This window comes from Hesperophylax consimilis, chromosome 14 (genome assembly GCF_061612785.1).
Source record: "Hesperophylax consimilis isolate HC1 chromosome 14, BYU_Hcon_1.0, whole genome shotgun sequence".
NCBI lineage: Eukaryota > Metazoa > Arthropoda > Insecta > Trichoptera > Limnephilidae > Hesperophylax > Hesperophylax consimilis.
In genome coordinates this window covers 3,576,245-3,594,778 of record NC_142849.1, presented here as the reverse complement: position 1 = coordinate 3,594,778, position 18,534 = coordinate 3,576,245, and the positions used below count along the sequence as shown (strand labels likewise).

The 18,534-nt window shown below is 35.8% G+C and overlaps 1 protein-coding gene across 9 annotated transcripts in view; it reads right to left on the bottom strand.

The window, feature by feature from the left end:
* The window catches only part of LOC149417804 (uncharacterized), a 223,762-nt gene that overhangs the window by 20,829 nt on the left and 184,399 nt on the right, over nt 1-18,534 (bottom strand). For 7 of the 9 annotated variants that reach the window (XM_089639432.1, XM_089639433.1, XM_089639435.1 and 4 more), the window contains 6 exons: nt 12,287-12,503; nt 11,021-11,237; nt 10,110-10,205; nt 1,582-1,825; nt 869-1,031; nt 75-186 (listed from right to left, as the gene is read on the bottom strand). In XM_089639432.1, coding sequence (XP_089495558.1) covers nt 75-186; nt 869-1,031; nt 1,582-1,825; nt 10,110-10,205; nt 11,021-11,237; nt 12,287-12,503 — 1,049 coding nt within the window. The remainder of the gene's footprint in view (nt 1-74; nt 187-868; nt 1,032-1,581; nt 1,826-10,109; nt 10,206-11,020; nt 11,238-12,286; nt 12,504-18,534) is intronic. The other 2 variants (XM_089639430.1, XM_089639431.1) reach the window with 2 other exon arrangements.

The window sequence follows — 18,534 nt, the reverse complement described above, 5'->3', positions numbered from 1 at the left end:
AAATCAAGAACTTTAAATCAACAAAGCATAAACACCATAGTAAGTGCGTATTTAACAGAGTAAATGGTACAAACTTGTGTGGTGGTATTAGCTGCCACATCGTTCCTCAGGTCCGGAGCGCTGGCACTCCTCAAGGGTCCCCCGTCTGCCGGGCACGCCTGTGTATTGTTGTTACCCGATGGGAGCCTACAAAACACATTATATTCATTAGCCACAATGCTAAGTCACAATACAAACAATACATAATCAATTATAATGATTTTACAACATAGTTATGTGAGCCTCAATATTTTCCAAACTAATTGTGAGCTACTACATTCATGTTCTGTTAGGATTACTCTTCACTACAATTAGTTGAAAATCATACCCGCTTTTGCAATTTTGGTGAAAATTGTTCATTGGTATTTGAAATCAATAAAGTTTGACTTGAAAGAAGTCTTTAAAATTGAAATTTTCATTCTTTAAACATTGATTGTTGAAAATAAATTCCTCCAGACTAATATGTCTAGAATTCTTGGTCAAAACTACCTTAGTGTTAGTGTACATATTCCAATATCTTTATACTTTACAGCAAAGTTCTCTTGGAAATAGATTCAGTTCAGTTAAGTCAAATAATGATATGCTAGGTTTGAATAGTTAGCATAGGTTATGTAAAGTCAGATAAAGATATTCCTTTACAAAATTAGGTTATCCCAGATTGAGGAATAGGTTCAGCTCAGTTAAGTCAAATAATTCTAGGTTAAGTTTGAATAGTTAGCTTAGGTTGGGCTCAGCAAGGTAAAGACAGTCCTTTACAGAAGTAAGCTCTGTAAAGGACTGTCTATCAAGCATCAGGTGTAGTTAAGCCACTTTGAAGCCCATACTGTACCTCTTGAGCTGTGACTTGCTGCGCAGCTTGCTCCAGGTGGTGTCACTGTGCGCCATGCTCACGTCGGTAGGACGAGAGAGGCGGAAGGACCTGTGGAGACTGCCGGCACCATCAGCCTGCTGGGTGCGGGAGTACTTCCCTTCCAACTCCGCATCATGTTTCTCTGGAAAAAGTAACAACCAAATATTTAATACATCAATCAAACTTAAATGCTTGGCGAGTATGGCCGTCATATTACGTCCAGAAAAAAAGTGGAGTGTGGTCATAATTTTACACCTCCGTGACTACAATAATTTTCTGGTAGTTCATCTCCAATGTTATATGAACCCTTCAAAAGGCTATAATTTTTTTTTCATCCATGAAATATTTAAAAAATTACAATAATAGAACTTTCACAGGACTTGAAAATTAACTTTGAAATCTGAAAAAATGTTAAAATTCTGTGAAACAACCCGTCCTAAGTAATATAAATTTAAATAAGTAAAAAAAACAAATATTTAAATTTTAGTAATAATTAATAGTTATCCTTGATATAGTCACAATTTGTTAATGTTGACGTTTATAGTGTTACAATGAAATCCGGGGTGAAATTATGGTTCAATACAGTTTGATAATAAAAATGACTTATTTTCGAGGTTGATGAGTAGCTACTCAACGGTTTACTGCGAGATTGTGAAACGCCCCCTGAATGTTGTAATTAAAATAAATCTCACCATTAGAGGCTTCTTGGCAATCGCTGTCCTCTGAGTACATGGTGGTGCTACCCTCAAAAGCGATGGTGTAGTTGTGCTTGTTGGCCCGGCAGGTGAGGATGATGTCGGAGTCGAGCCCGTCACAGTCCAGGCTATCCACTGAGAAGTGAGTGGCGGGCTCCGTACCTTCACGAACTGGGCTGAACAGCAGCTCCGACTTGCACAGCGACATGGTGTTGATGGAGCCAGCAGTGGACTCTTCTCCCTACAAGAGTCCAGGGGTTATTTGGGTTTGGGCAAACTTTTAATACACAGATGCGATGTAAAACGTATATACAAAATTATAATGTTATTATTACATTGAAATGCAAAAAAAAGTCAAGTTTAGCGTTAAGTCAAATTGAGTTCAATCAGTGTTGTAACAAAGGAACAAATATTAAAAAAATAAACTGGAACATTCAACTAAGAGTAGAATGGGATAGGTAAATAAATTTCATCAAGAACGAATTGAATGATATTCGTTGAACAGCGGCCGAAACAGTCTCAATGCACATTTCGCGACGTGGCAGCTATCTTGACACTTATAATGTGTGATAATCAGTTGTGAAGATAATGCAAATGTTACATACAGACAGTGAGACTGAAATTTTATATAGACTTCTCTCAAACAATAATTTATTATTTAAACATGATGAAGAACTGTTTTAAAGGGAAAAAATACAACAACCTTTGACATTCAACTATAAGAAAGGTGATTTCTTACTCTCAATATAACTGATAAAAATGCAAAAAAATTGTACGTAAAGTTCTAGAATTCCGCTTCACGCTTATATGCACAAATTATTGAAATAACACTTCATTACAACTTAATTACTACAAGAAACAACAATTTATGTGGGCGGATATGGAAAAATATGCTCAAAATAGGTTATTAGATTCTTGATTTGGGTTATTTAAATAATTTGTGCGTATTTAGATTGAAACGGAACCTTCCGGCAAACATCGCATAATAATAATAATAAGAAAAAACATGGTGTCAAAACGAATAAAGCTTTGAACTTGGGAAAAAAATGGAACATTAATGCACTTTTACCAACTCCTCCAATGTAAATAGTTGTTTCTTGCAGTAATTAAGTTGAAACAAAGCATTATTTCAATAATTTGTGCATATTCTAGTAGAATTCTACAATTTTACCACCTTATATAAAATATTCAACATTAACGAGGTCGGGTGATAAAGAAAAATTCATGCTGATAGTCTGTTGAGGACTCAGTTCAAGTATTGGACGTGTAACTTTAGCTACTGAAACATTGCACTAGTCAAAACGTGAAACACTGAAACTAAGTTATAGAAGTGATGCAACACTCAACTAACAGATGAATAATTCACACTCTATATTTAACTAGCATTCAGTTTAGAGAGATAAGATTCTTGATGTAAAACTGTTACATTAGTAACGAGCAGTGGCATGCATCCGGTAAAGGCTGAAAAGTTGTGCCTACCAGAAAAAAACCATTAACTTCTTTATAGTGGTTTATTTTTGCGTTATTATGCCGTGTCGCGCTACCTTCTCCTTTAGCAAATGTTTCAGACAGCATTACAGTATCGATCACTGGGCAGATGTGTGAACGAAGATTGTGGTGTAGTGTGTGCTTATGTACGTATGCCCTTATCATGTAGGAGCTTGTATTACAGTATCGATCACTGGGCAGATGTGTGAACGAAGATTGTGGTGTAGTGTGTGCTTATGTACGTATGCCCTTATCATGTAGGAGCTTGTATTACAGTATCGATCACTGGGCAGATGTGTGAACGAAGATTGTGGTGTAGTGTGTGCTTATGTACGTATGCCCTTATCATGTAGGAGCTTGTATTACAGTATCGATCACTGGGCAGATGTGTGAACGAAGATTGTGGTGTAGTGTGTGCTTATGTACGTATGCCCTTATCATGTAGGAGCTTGTATTACAGTATCGATCACTGGGCAGATGTGTGAACGAAGATTGTGGTGTAGTGTGTGCTTATGTACGTATGCCCTTATCATGTAGGAGCTTGTATTACAGTATCGATCACTGGGCAGATGTGTGAACGAAGATTGTGGTGTAGTGTGTGCTTATGTACGTATGCCCTTATCATGTAGGAGCTTGTATTACAGTATCGATCACTGGGCAGATGTGTGAACGAAGATTGTGGTGTAGTGTGTGCTTATGTACGTATGCCCTTATCATGTAGGAGCTTGTATTACAGTATCGATCACTGGGCAGATGTGTGAACGAAGATTGTGGTGTAGTGTGTGCTTATGTACGTATGCCCTTATCATGTAGGAGCTTGTATTACAGTATCGATCACTGGGCAGATGTGTGAACGAAGATTGTGGTGTAGTGTGTGCTTATGTACGTATGCCCTTATCATGTAGGAGCTTGTATTACAGTATCGATCACTGGGCAGATGTGTGAACGAAGATTGTGGTGTAGTGTGTGCTTATGTACGTATGCCCTTATCATGTAGGAGCTTGTATTACAGTATCGATCACTGGGCAGATGTGTGAACGAAGATTGTGGTGTAGTGTGTGCTTATGTACGTATGCCCTTATCATGTAGGAGCTTGTATTACAGTATCGATCACTGGGCAGATGTGTGAACGAAGATTGTGGTGTAGTGTGTGCTTATGTACGTATGCCCTTATCGTGTAGGAGCTTGTATTACAGTATCGATCACTGGGCAGATGTGTGAACGAAGATTGTGGTGTAGTGTGTGCTTATGTACGTATGCCCTTATCATGTAGGAGCTTGTATTACAGTATCGATCACTGGGCAGATGTGTGAACGAAGATTGTGGTGTAGTGTGTGCTTATGTACGTATGCCCTTATCGTGTAGGAGCTTGTATTACAGTATCGATCACTGGGCAGATGTGTGAACGAAGATTGTGGTGTAGTGTGTGCTTATGTACGTATGCCCTTATCATGTAGGAGCTTGTATTACAGTATCGATCACTGGGCAGATGTGTGAACGAAGATTGTGGTGTAGTGTGTGCTTATGTACGTATGCCCTTATCATGTAGGAGCTTGTATTACAGTATCGATCACTGGGCAGATGTGTGAACGAAGATTGTGGTGTAGTGTGTGCTTATGTACGTATGCCCTTATCATGTAGGAGCTTGTATTACAGTATCGATCACTGGGCAGATGTGTGAACGAAGATTGTGGTGTAGTGTGTGCTTATGTACGTATGCCCTTATCATGTAGGAGCTTGTATTACAGTATCGATCACTGGGCAGATGTGTGAACGAAGATTGTGGTGTAGTGTGTGCTTATGTACGTATGCCCTTATCATGTAGGAGCTTGTATTACAGTATCGATCACTGGGCAGATGTGTGAACGAAGATTGTGGTGTAGTGTGTGCTTATGTACGTATGCCCTTATCATGTAGGAGCTTGTATTACAGTATCGATCACTGGGCAGATGTGTGAACGAAGATTGTGGTGTAGTGTGTGCTTATGTACGTATGCCCTTATCATGTAGGAGCTTGTATTACAGTATCGATCACTGGGCAGATGTGTGAACGAAGATTGTGGTGTAGTGTGTGCTTATGTACGTATGCCCTTATCATGTAGGAGCTTGTATTACAGTATCGATCACTGGGCAGATGTGTGAACGAAGATTGTGGTGTAGTGTGTGCTTTTATGTACGTATGCCCTTATCATGTAGGAGCTTGTATTACAGTATCGATCACTGGGCAGATGTGTGAACGAAGATTGTGGTGTAGTGTGTGCTTATGTACGTATGCCCTTATCATGTAGGAGCTTGTATTACAGTATCGATCACTGGGCAGATGTGTGAACGAAGATTGTGGTGTAGTGTGTGCTTTTATGTACGTATGCCCTTATCATGTAGGAGCTTGTATTACAGTATCGATCACTGGGCAGATGTGTGAACGAAGATTGTGGTGTAGTGTGTGCTTATGTACGTATGCCCTTATCATGTAGGAGCTTGTATTACAGTATCGATCACTGGGCAGATGTGTGAACGAAGATTGTGGTGTAGTGTGTGCTTATGTACGTATGCCCTTATCATGTAGGAGCTTGTATTACAGTATCGATCACTGGGCAGATGTGTGAACGAAGATTGTGGTGTAGTGTGTGCTTATGTACGTATGCCCTTATCATGTAGGAGCTTGTATTACAGTATCGATCACTGGGCAGATGTGTGAACGAAGATTGTGGTGTAGTGTGTGCTTATGTACGTATGCCCTTATCCTGTAGGAGCTGGTATTACACTATAATTTAAAATGGTTTTCTGCGTTTAGTTTTGGTGTAGCCATCAATTACCGAATACCAAGAACTATTAGCCCCGTTGTCTTTCTTGATATTAATTGGGATTTCAATTGCCTTCGTAATTAGGCGTGCTTTATGAGTTTTGAGTCATCCCAGGACTTCACAAATAAGTCCAAAGTAATGGCCGGTTTCAATTAAATGATCGGCAATTGCCGATTTGTCAGGATGGCCGAGTTTACATGCTCCGTTCTGTCCGAAACTTTGGCTAAAGAAGGAGGTATTTTAATATGACACTGCATAATAACCCAAAAATAAATCACTATAATACCTTTGGCTATGAAAATCTCAAATCATAACCATTAACTTCTTGATCGCCGACGCTAAATTTTCGCCTTGCGCCAGCTGATTCCATTTTCGTGATGACTTATTTGTTTTTTTGCAAAATTATGATTTTGTAAATGTAAGTTCTTACAAGATAATCTATTTAAATATTCATAAAAATAGCATATTATCTACCATAAGTAGTTTCCCCAGAATAGCTAGTTATATTCAGAGAAATGATATTTTAATAGTATCCTTAAGGATACGCTGGCGAACAAGAGGATAAATAAGTTTTGATCAAAATATATTTTTCTATAAATTTGTGAGTAATATTTTTTTTAAATTGTTCCCATATGATAAACTATTTACACATTTTAGTAAGATAAAACGGCCAAATTCAAATATTAGTGACATTTAATTTTTTAATTATTATTATTAGTGATATTTTACAGTGGATATTTAGTATGAAAAGTAAACCAAAATAGAAAATCGTGATTTATTTTTAGGTATTATGCCTTGTTGAGCTTCCCTCTCCTTTAGCAAACGTTTCGGACGACAGCATTACAGTGTCCATCATCAGGATAGATGTACACTGTAACACTGTCCGAAACGTTGGCTAAAGAAGGAGGAAGTGCAACATGGCATAATACCCCAAAAATAAATCATAATAATATTTTTTCTGTGAAAATCTCAAATCGTAATGAAAAAAGTTTGTATGAGTATGACACAGTGTTAATAATAAATCATTATTTATAGATATCCCTATTTACTGGAAAATTAAAACCTTATTATTATATTTTTCTAGTGGCAAAAGGACCTTCGACTTTAAAACAAAATTAATATGACATCAATATTATGTATTGCCAAATAACATACTGTGACTTATTATGCTTAACATATAAAACACATGTTATCAATATAATATTACTACTTATATCATTCCTATTTTTAGTTCTGAGAATCTTCCCGGCACACCCTGATCAAAGTTAAATGGCACCAATTAATAATTCAGTCTAGCATACAATGAAACCATTCAAGGGGAATTTGTCGTAAACAAACTAGCATCAAACATTGTTTAAAAAAACACTATTATTTACAATACATATTACATTATTCAATAACTTACAACAATTTAAAAAAATCAAAATGATGCTTTTAAAACAAACTTTTACACTCAACAAATTTCACAATGTTTTTAATCTAAATAAACTTTTACCAGTTAATTTCAGCATTTTCTCATCAATTTAATTCAATTTTAACGTTAAAAACAGATAAACTACTTACAATACTGTCTAAAATATCCAAAATGCCCATTTTAACACACGTTTTTCACTTTTACTAACAGAAAAGAGACTTAAAAGTCTCCCAGCTTGGCACTTGATGCTATCCACTGAGTGACTGTCCTGCTATAAACTTGATAAGAAGGAAGTGATTCATTATCCATTTATATGGAACACTGAAATACCCTTCAATCATATCAGTTTTAACTGCCACTATATAAATTATATGTATATCTTCTTAAATTATTACAGAAATTTTGTTTTAAATTTAGTGACTTTATAAAAAAATAATGGTTAATATACAGAAAATAGAGACACATTTAATATGTATATTTTGTTTTAAAAACACTTGGGAGTAGTTAGATAATAATGAGAAGTAAGTATTTCATTTTTGCGGAAATGGAAAATAATGCATTTTAATAGTTATTTCGTTCAAATTAAAACCGTTTTTTACTTGGCGGAAACTTACATTCATTGTTAAACAAACTGATACACAGTAGTTTTTGTATTAAAGGGGCGTATTAACCGTGTCCCTATTTTCTCTATATTTACCAGAGTAACTTTGTAAAAAATAATTTAGTATACTTTTTTTAAATTCATTTTTTAATAAACACTTCATTGATATTTCAAATGTCAGCCAAGTTTTACATCAGGACACATGTAATATTTACTAGGGATTTTCACTGTTTTTTATTATTCTCAAAATATCACGATAATGAAGGCATTTTTATATTGAAGAATAAATTTTCTATAATGATTTTGAGAGAACTGTGCCATTTTTGATTTGCCACCAAAATGACATGTTCGTGAATATGGCGTTGTTGACGTCACACCGACCAACATCAATGAAAAATCAAATCAAATCAAAAACAAATCCGTCTTATGAGCCAGTAGTGTTTTCTACATCACAATGACGTTGTGGCCAGTTGGAACTGTTTCAAAAAGTGCAGTTTTAGATAATTTTCAAAATCAATAATTATTATGAAAGGAAATATTAAAGTTATAAATTTTTAGTACTATGACGATCAGAATCAGAAAAGTAAACATTAAATCTTCCACACATTTTTAACGGTTTCATAGTTTGTGAAAATACTCTATTACTCTATATGCTATACTCTAGCGCTGCTACAGGAATTGAGCCCACACTCTCATACTTAATGACCGATTGGTAGACCACAACACTATGCAAGTAAATGTTTAAAATATTATATCACTAAGTAATTGCTAGAAGTATGCATTCAAATATTTAATAAATGTTTCGTGGAAGAGGCAACCACAAGTTTTATTACGTCAATAAACTTCCTCTATAAGTATATCATGTTATTAGATTATAACTATGGATTTGTGACGTTAATGTTGGTAATATAAAATTGAATTTACAATAATAAATTTGGTATTGACCACTTTAATTTTGTTTACACTCTACTGGTTTCGGAAGAAACCTTCCTTCATCAGGAGAATATTAAAAACTGTTTTAAAGGAGAAGAAGAGTTTCACTTAAAAACTGTTTTTAATATTCTCCTGATGAATGAAGGGTTCCTCTGAAACCAGTAAAATTTACGTGTTTTTAATGTAAATTATGACGAGCCACAAAGTTAAGCTTTTTATAAATACGTAAATTGAGATAGTTAATTTAAAAGCCTTACCATTCTTATGTGAAAGTAATAAATTTTATACAAAAATTAAGTAAACGGAACTAACACTATTTGGTTTGTCTGAAGTTTTGGAAAAACAGTACCAAAGTAAATATTAATTACATAACGTGTATTAACAAAATTCAAACATTTTATTTGATCAGTTGGATCAAATAATAGCTTGTGAGTAAAACGTGGAATAACGAAATAAATGTTGTTTCAAAGATTACTAACAAATATAATTTTAGTGCACAATATTTATATATTTGTAAATCTATCACACACATAGTTTATTGTACACCTAAAAACCATAAAATGAATAACTTTTATAATATATTATCATAAATAAATATTGTTACTTTCATGCCACATGCTGAATTATTTATATCACACAAGCGGTCCATTGTATGTTGTTTGGAAGATGGAAATTGTTAAATTCAGCAGAAGCCGCAGACATAAAAGGTAATCAAGAATCCTTTGAACATTTTCTATACGTCCCTTCGCTTATCAAACACAATGGAGATGCTTGCCTCAATCTTTACAAGATTCTAAAACTAGCTATTTCAAGTAAATTGAAACACATCAAAGACAAAGACAAAATTTTAAAAAGGATGATGAGAATTTAAAATGATCATGTTCGTGTTGTGAAATTTTGGCAGTGCTTATAAAATGGAAAAATAAATTTTATTACAATACTTAAAATGATATCTACAACACAGACACAACACTTTTTGATACTCCTACAATTTTTTGATTGACTATTAAATCATGCAATGATGATGATATAATAATTATACTATACAAGAACTAAAAGGTAAGAACAAGAAATAGAACTTATGTAAAACATTCAATGATGATGATGACAAAATGATTTTAAAAATTGATTGAAATTCTATTATGCTAATTTTCAATATTCACATTTCTCTATGAGCTATGAAAGATCATTCCTCAAACAGCTAAGGGTGTTCTTGTAAAGAAAGACAGGTTAAGGGTAGGTTGTTTGGTTGCTGGTCACACAGACAGGATAGTATATAGCTGTACCTGAGAACTACTGTGTGGACTGAATGAGGAATCGAAACAGAACTTTTCCATGAGCGAACTAGTTACGCTGGCGAACATTTCCCCCCGACGATTGGTCTGCAAAATCAACAATAACCAACTTTCTCAGCCTTGTTCTTGTCATCCACAGGGATCCAAGATGACATTGGGGTGGCTCAGGGGTATTTATTATGGATGCAATGTAGTATGGCGTAGTCCCAGCCAATTTTAGATACATATTTTTGAATGAGAGAGGATTTATGTATACTTTACGGTGTCACAAAATCAAAAAAAATACAGAAATGTCTTGGGATATCAAAAACCTTTTCCACAAAGTAAATAAAAACAAGGGATCATAACTTCTTCATTCCAGACTCTCTTATTTAAGCTAAATCGTTCATTTATTTAGCTACCCATTGAAAAGAATCGAACGGAATGGGACACTATGATGCAGCTGAAACCTTTTCAAAATATTAAGTTAACTGGGTGACACCCTGGTTCAGGTAAAACCTTAAAAAAGTATGATGACTATCTGGTGCTGGTCAAACCCTTTCAAAGTTAGATTAGGAAGTAGCACATTAGCGCACTTGGAACATTTCGAAAGTAATAAAGTTATCAGATGACATTCTGGCCAAGTTGGAAAATTTAGAAGAGGTATTCTGATGCAGTTGGAACCATAAATAAGTTAACCGTTAGAATGTATTATTATTTATCAGGCCGCATACTAATTTGCGATCTGTAACCATAACCGTTGCAGACAAAGTAACCAGGCTCTAGTGTGTACGCTTTTACTATACAATGGTCGGTTCCCTGCTTGTCACTCACGATCCACGATTTTTAACGGTAACTTGTTATGGTTACAGCTCGCAGATGAATACGTGCCTTTATTGATAAGAATGTGAGGGGTGACTTACGTCCTGCATAAGATGGCCGGGCAGCTGGCTCAGCAACGCGTGTATATCGCGCGTGCGGAAGCTCTCCATGTCGGCCTCGGCCAGATTAGCATCCAAGTCGCGCGCCAGCTCCTCGTAGCAGCCGCCGTGCCCGTACGAGCCTGACAGCGACGAGAGAACGCTGGCGTGCTGGCACGAGCTGTCGCGGTAGCTGGAACCAGATTTCCAGGTGATGGTACTACGTAGAAATCAGAGATTAGATTAGGAAGGTTAAACATGCACTTTATTTTTATTTTTTATTATGACCGAGCCGATCAACAAACTCATTTTTAAGAAATTTTTATTTGCTATCTCACCTAAGGGACCTAGCACGACCTTATTATAATCAATACGACCAACTAAGCTGTCGACACTAATTTATCAATATCTCTAGAATGCCCGGCATTAATTTATCATTTAAATGTCATTGGTGATTTGCAGTTGCGCTAGCCAAACGTCGACTACCCATCGATATTGTTAATAAAAAAACCTGTATCGTGTAAATCAAGGTAGCTATATTACTGCTATTTTTTACAATATTATTATTGTGTATTTATTTATTTATGAAGAAATAGAGAATACAAGAGGCAATCCACGGAGCGCAATAGCAGCTTGAGCATTGGAAAATAATAAATAACAATATAAATAAATAATGAGAGATAAGGAATGAAATAGAGAGGGGATAAGGATAAGATAAAGAATATCTGCGTCCAAAGGAATCTGGGGGATAAGAAAGCACTAGTATTTATTACTTGGTAGAAGTCCATCATAAGGAGAATAAATTCCAAGCTGACTGAATTAGAAAAATGTTAACATTTAATGTTAAGATGTAAATGTTAAGGCATTTAAGAAATAAATTAGAAAAAAATGGAAATCGATAGAATTTAGGATGGGAGAGCTGCATTTTTTGTGATGTAGGTGCGGTATATCAGTTGCTCTTTTTTCTCACTAAGTGAATCCTTGCTAAATTTTAAGCGTGCTAATTCAGCCGCTCAATCATTGCTAGGCTCGGAACTAGATCCTTTAGAGTAGTTTCAGAGAGAGGGCATATGTGATGTCACCGTTCTAGTATATTCTGTTGTGTGAGAAGGAAGAGGACGGTCGTCGATGACGTACCCGGGGTTCTGTTTAAATTTATCAAAAATGCCAATCTGAAGGTGTCGATAGTCGGGTGAAACCAGTCGGGTCCCAAATAGATGGAACAATGATTTTTTTTTTAAAATTATAATATTAAAAATGTTTACTCACTTGTAATCGAGGAACCACTGATAGTCGGAATTTTCATGCGTGAAGTCCGCATCGTTGTTGTTGGACAGCTGGTCGGGCGCCCCCGGGGCGGTGTGCGTGATGGGGGCGTTGGGGATGATGGGAGGGGGCTGCGGGCTGGGGGGCGCCGCGCGCGGGGGGCTGCCGCCCGCCGCCTGTTGCTGCTTGCGGGGCGCCAGGACCGACAAGGTCTGCCCACCTGAAATAACACAACAAATTATATTATTAGTAAATAGAAGGTGATGTGATGATTATTGGGTGCAAAATATAACACAAAAAAAAAATTACAACCGTGAAAAGATTGTACTCCGATTTGTTTAAAACATCTTCAAGGAAAATGATCGTAGGAATTAAAATTACTTTCAATAGTTATAGATGTTTTAAAAATTAGTAAGTAACTTTGTGATTGAATATTATTCATAAATAGCTGAAGTCCCCGGCGTTGCCTGGACTTTAGGCAGAGTTTTTTTGAAATCAGATGTCGATAGTAACTATTTTCCTTTTATTTTGAATTATTTTTAAAGTGTGCAAAATTTCTCATAGAATTTTCAGAACTCTGCTTTAAGGGGAGGGAAAAGGGGATAGAGGTAGTTTTTCGAAATCTTATGTAGACAGTGACCTTTCTCTTGTTTCGGAGGTCAAGCCCTCTTGTCAGCTCGTTCACGTTCAATGTCCGTTGTACCGGCATATGTTTGAAATAATTGTAATGTGAAAATTTAGGCCTATCTTATAACGCTTATGTACTAGTAAGAAGTTACTGAAATGACAACAGCATAGGAAAATACCTTTGTTTGTACATATCTTACGTGAAAGAGGTGCGTGTCATTTTACCTAGATATAAAGGATTTAAAAATGTTAAATTTGTACACAACTGTATAGCGAGGAAGATGGATGATCGATGGACCATATTAATTATCCAGAAAACCACTAATGGGAATGCAAAAAGCCAATGGAAATAGATTCTGCACAGATGAGTGTCATCTGTGAATGAACTATCTACGGGTCAGGAGGGATGTGCGCATTGCTACACATTTCTCGACTGTTTCGTGGATGGTTTGAAAACTCTGGCATCATGGAGAGCATTCATTTCTATGTTCCCGATGGTTATCTCCGTCACCGACAACATACACTATTTTATCTCCCGGCCTGCAGAACTAACTTGCCAATGGTCATGCCTGTGGGGAGAGTAATCTTGCTGTTGAACAGAATCAATTCGGATATCGACGTTTTTAGCATCAATGAAGCTTCCTTTAAAAGGCAAGCTCTAGGTATTATTACTGGTATAGTTTATATACACACTGTTAATATTAATCTGAGAACTCTTATTACAAAAATATTTTTAAAACGCATTGAAATTAACAATTTTGTAATGTTTTTGAAATGAATAAACATAATTGAATTGAATTGAAAAAAATCAATTTGCAAACAAATATTACAGCAAACACAAGCTCAAAGCAAATCTTATAATTGTTTGGAAAAACAAATTAACTTGTCATTAAGTCATTTTCTCGAGTTAGAAATGAAGTCAATATGAATAAATGCTCTAGATGTTTTTTTCTCTGTGTTTATTTATTTATCAAAGAAGTACGGCAGTTGTGAAGCTATTTATTTCTCCTGTGATAGGCACCAACTGACTATTTATAGCTAAATAAACTCAAACGCTTTTATTAGTAGTTCGATACAATCAACATCAATTTACGACACACCCTCGTAATTCAGAGTTAAAATAAATCGTTTTTTAAATACAAATATTTGAAATTCGATTTTGTTTTCTTGATTGAGTGATTGAATTAACCCACTTCCCGACATTCGATCGATCTGAAACTCCGCAGATAGCCTCGTTGTCGATAAAAATGCATTCAACAACTGTTGGCACTAACGCACACGCACGAATTTCTGTGAAATTGGATGACATTATACATTTTTAGATCGATATAACATTTGACAAATGGGCTTTAGGTTAGTTTTTTCTTTCTTTTTTTATAAAACCCAAACTAAGAAACTTAGAACCCATTTTGTAAACCGGGATCTTAGTTCGGGTTCAATTAAATTAAATTATTTTTTTTATTTTTTTAAATAATTTGTGCGAGTTGAATGAGGCGCGCCTCAATGACATGAGAAAGACATCGCATCTATTAACAGCAGCTTGGAACTACTGTACTGGTGAGCGCTAAATTGGAAGACCTATCTATACGTGGAATGACTCTTTACAACTGGAAGATTGGAACGAAATAGCGAAAGACAAAGTTCTAGAGTCAACCCAGAAAATATATACCATGAACGAAACGGACTCGGAAAATAGTGACCCGACAGAATAAACAGAAAGGGATGGATAAACAAAGTAGAAGAGCAAAGAGGAGATAAGAAGAAGCAAGAAAAGACAAGAAGGAGCAAGAAAAGACAAGAAGAAGCAAGAATATTCAAAAGAGGCAAGAAGAGCTAAGAATAGACAAGAAGGTCCAAGAAGAGCCGAGAAGAGGCAAGAAGAGCTAAGAATAGACAAGAAGGTCCAAGAAGAGCCGAGAAGAGGCAAGAAGAAGGAAAATAGAAGAAAAAAACGTTTAATCAATTCCTTTATTCCTGCCCATCCTAAATTCCAATATTAGCTTATTGGGTTGCCTGTTACCGGTCGATTCCAGTCTTTCCATCCTCAGAGCATGTGTTCCAAGTCCTAACAAATCAGTGCCCGCTGGTGTACCGGTCGTACCGGGACAGGAGTGCTCCTGGCTGGGGTGGTACAATCGTATCATTAGGCGCGCCTCTGTGTATTTACAGTATTTTCAGCTAGCAACGTTATTTCCATAGTGAGATATGGAATCTTTGAAAAACAAATTTAACGATGAATACAAGAAAAGACGCCATATCGTATTCTCTATACTGTTCAATTATGAAATTAACAGTATGGCTATGCTCCCGGTATTAAAGCTAGTTAAAACACAATTGTATACTAAATACTGTTTATATTTATCATGCATTAATTACAACCCTGTTACGATTTTTTTATAAAATAGTTGTTTAAGAATTAATTAAATCTAGCGTAAATCACGTCATTATTACTATCTTAATTATCTTGTTTCAGTTTTTACATCACGATTTTAATTTATTATAACATCGACAGTGTTATTAATGTATCGATAGTATTTGAGGCCAAGATGTGGGCCGACCGTATCAACTGATAATAATATTATTCAGTGGCGGAACCAGACAAGCGGTGGAGACGGTCAATTGTAAAAAAAAACATATTGCTAGTAGTTCTATGAACAGCTGACCTCGCGTTCAAAAAAGTGTGTTTCTAATTTTATCTTATTTAATTATTCAAAATGAAAATTTCCTCTGAAATCATAAGATTTGTAAGTAGGTACTTTTTTAACTTTCTTCAGGCAGTACATACAATAATTGAAACAATTCGAATAAGGAAGTCCAAATAAAGACAACAATTTAATATTTGAAAAGAGAATCTTTATTGAACCCTTAAAACGGCCACCGTCTTCAAACGAAAAAAAAACGTAAAAACATATTTATAGATAGACGAAATGCAAAACAGTCGAGTTAAAACGGAAAATCTCTACGCTGAGTCCAAAAATGTTAATTGAGCCCGTCGTCCCACAGGTCGGTAAACAATCGACATAAACCAAATGCTGCAAAATCCTGCGCTGAAAAGTTCCACACTGAACGTTGCAGGCCGTTACGTTGTTATAAGGAACTTAGTTTCCTGCGCAGGGCCTTACAGCACTGGGTCAGCATTATTTACCGACCCGTGGGACAACGGGCTTAGAAACCTATATGACTGATTCGAGTGCCGTTCGGTTGAGTTTTTTCCGGGCTGAAGTTTGCCCTGAAGACAGCTACAATAAGGGATGATGCTAGAATAAGAAGATAAGTGAGCATAATCAAGATATTCTTTCATATGGCAATGACGTGAAATAATACATAAATTATTTGAGGTAATATCGTCGGATATGGAATTATTAGGTCCATATCAATACTACTTTCATAACGAAATTGTCCACAATTTCACAGGTAACATGGTTCTAATTTGACTCTTTGAAATAATTGTTAAGGTATACCTATTTTTCCTTTTTTTTTTTTCCACAGGGGGGGGGGGGGTTAACATTGTAAGTTCCGCCACTGGATAACACATTAATATTAAACGAATGACGAATTGAGGCTACCCATAAACATCGAAGTGATAGAATTCAGTGTAGGTGGCTATTAATAATTGTAGAGCTATTCGCAAGACGCCACGAATATATTATAAATCATTTCTCTTCCAGTTTCCAATGGCAACAAGAAACATCTATATCTACAATTGTTCAACTAGGATATTCGCAAATTACTCCTTCTGACAATAATACTAACTGACACTCGCGAAACTCGACAATTCCAGAATCTATCCCGAAGTAAAGTTTTCTCGGAGTTGATTATACTCGCAGATTTCAGACTTCTCTGTCAGCGACCACTAAATATTTATAGGAATAAAATACATAAAGTTGAAAGTGGAATTCCGATGGCTTGAATTTTTAATGATAAAATAAGAATTCAGGAAACTTCGAACAAATTTACAACGTTTGTACAGCGTACCTCAATTTGCGAGAATTCGAAAACGAACAAACGACTTATACAATACAGTCAAGTAAACTGTACATAGTAAAAAGTGTGTTTTTTACTATAATGCTTTTATTTCAAAATTCTTTTGAAACCGTAATGTCATCTGATTTCAGAGAAAGTTGATAGAATGCATTGTCGCAACGAGTCCATCTGTCGAGTTTCAGCTCGATCGGATTTCGGGAAGTGAGTTAATTTCTGCTTCCAAGATTTGCATTCATTCATTACTGAAAACAAAAGTCAAATTCTAATAGATGTATTTAAAAATATATTTGTTCTGAATACTCATATCTACTTTCCAACATTCCGTAACCCCTTCCCCTCTCACTCTTGGGCTGTATCCATTTGGTCTATGGCTGTATCACACTTTTTTCGAAATTCCAACGTTTTAATGTTGATTTTAGATTAAGTAAAGTTGAACTGTCTGTAAGGGAAAATAAATATTCTTCTATGGAAAAATATTTTTGTACGGGAAAATAAAAGTTAGAATTTCGAAAAAGTTATTATTTTTTTTTACTTCTACCATTTTGTAGAATCACCTCCCGAAGTTAGTGCACTTTACCTCCGGACACCCTGTATAATAAAATGAAGTAAAATTCTGATTCTCAATCATTGACGATGTTCGCACCTAGCTATTTCAACAGTCAATAACTCCGTTACTAGGAAATCCACCAATGATTATGATGACTTTATTTTATGCGTCGGCGTAAATTGCTGCGTTATGATTTCATCGGAATTGCACATAAATGTTGCTTGAAATTGAGTCTCGACTCAAATGGTATTACTGATTTAACCTCAGCCAAACAAATGTGATCGTATTATATTCAAAACTACCTCACAGCTGTAGCTGCGAATATGAAGTAATATTGAAACCATATTTCCTCTTGAATCGCGCGTATTGTAACACCGTATGAATAGAGTTACGGACGTACGGGAATATGTAGTTATACAGAATAATTTATAGGATACAGAAAGCCATTTAAACTGGGGCGGCGACGTCAGAATGTTTCAATTTAAATTCCGGCGACGATTGGCCAGAGGACATTAATCGCAAGTCACAGAACGGAATACGTTGCTGTAAAGGCATAAACGTACAGTATTTGTCGACAACTGAGTGAAACATTCAGAATGAATTCCGGAGAGTGAATGGAAATTGAGACGTACTGAATGAAACACATACCTATACATATAAAGAAATAATAAAACAAGGAATGTATCCATTCAAACGAATTCGCTGTAATACGTTTTACTGTGGTTAAAGCGTGTTTCTTTCGGCATACCTCCACGCCTTCTACGACGACATTCATGAAAAATTGTACTTATGGCAGTTTTACACGATGCTTTTTTTCATACAGATCGCCACGATCGGGACCCATATGAAAAATCTTTGCTTTACACCAGAGGTTCCCAACCTTATCCGGCTCACCACCCACTTTCCAATTTTCTTCAACGCCCCAAATTTTTTTAAAGAGAAAATTACATGTTTTGAAATTTCACGACCAACTGGTTGGTAGTGTGGTAGTTATTGGTTCCCCTTTAGGCGTGCGTATTCGATCATCTATCTACTAGTTTAGTCTTCCATCATCTAATCGAGCCACATTTTCCACTTATAATGACGGAAGTGG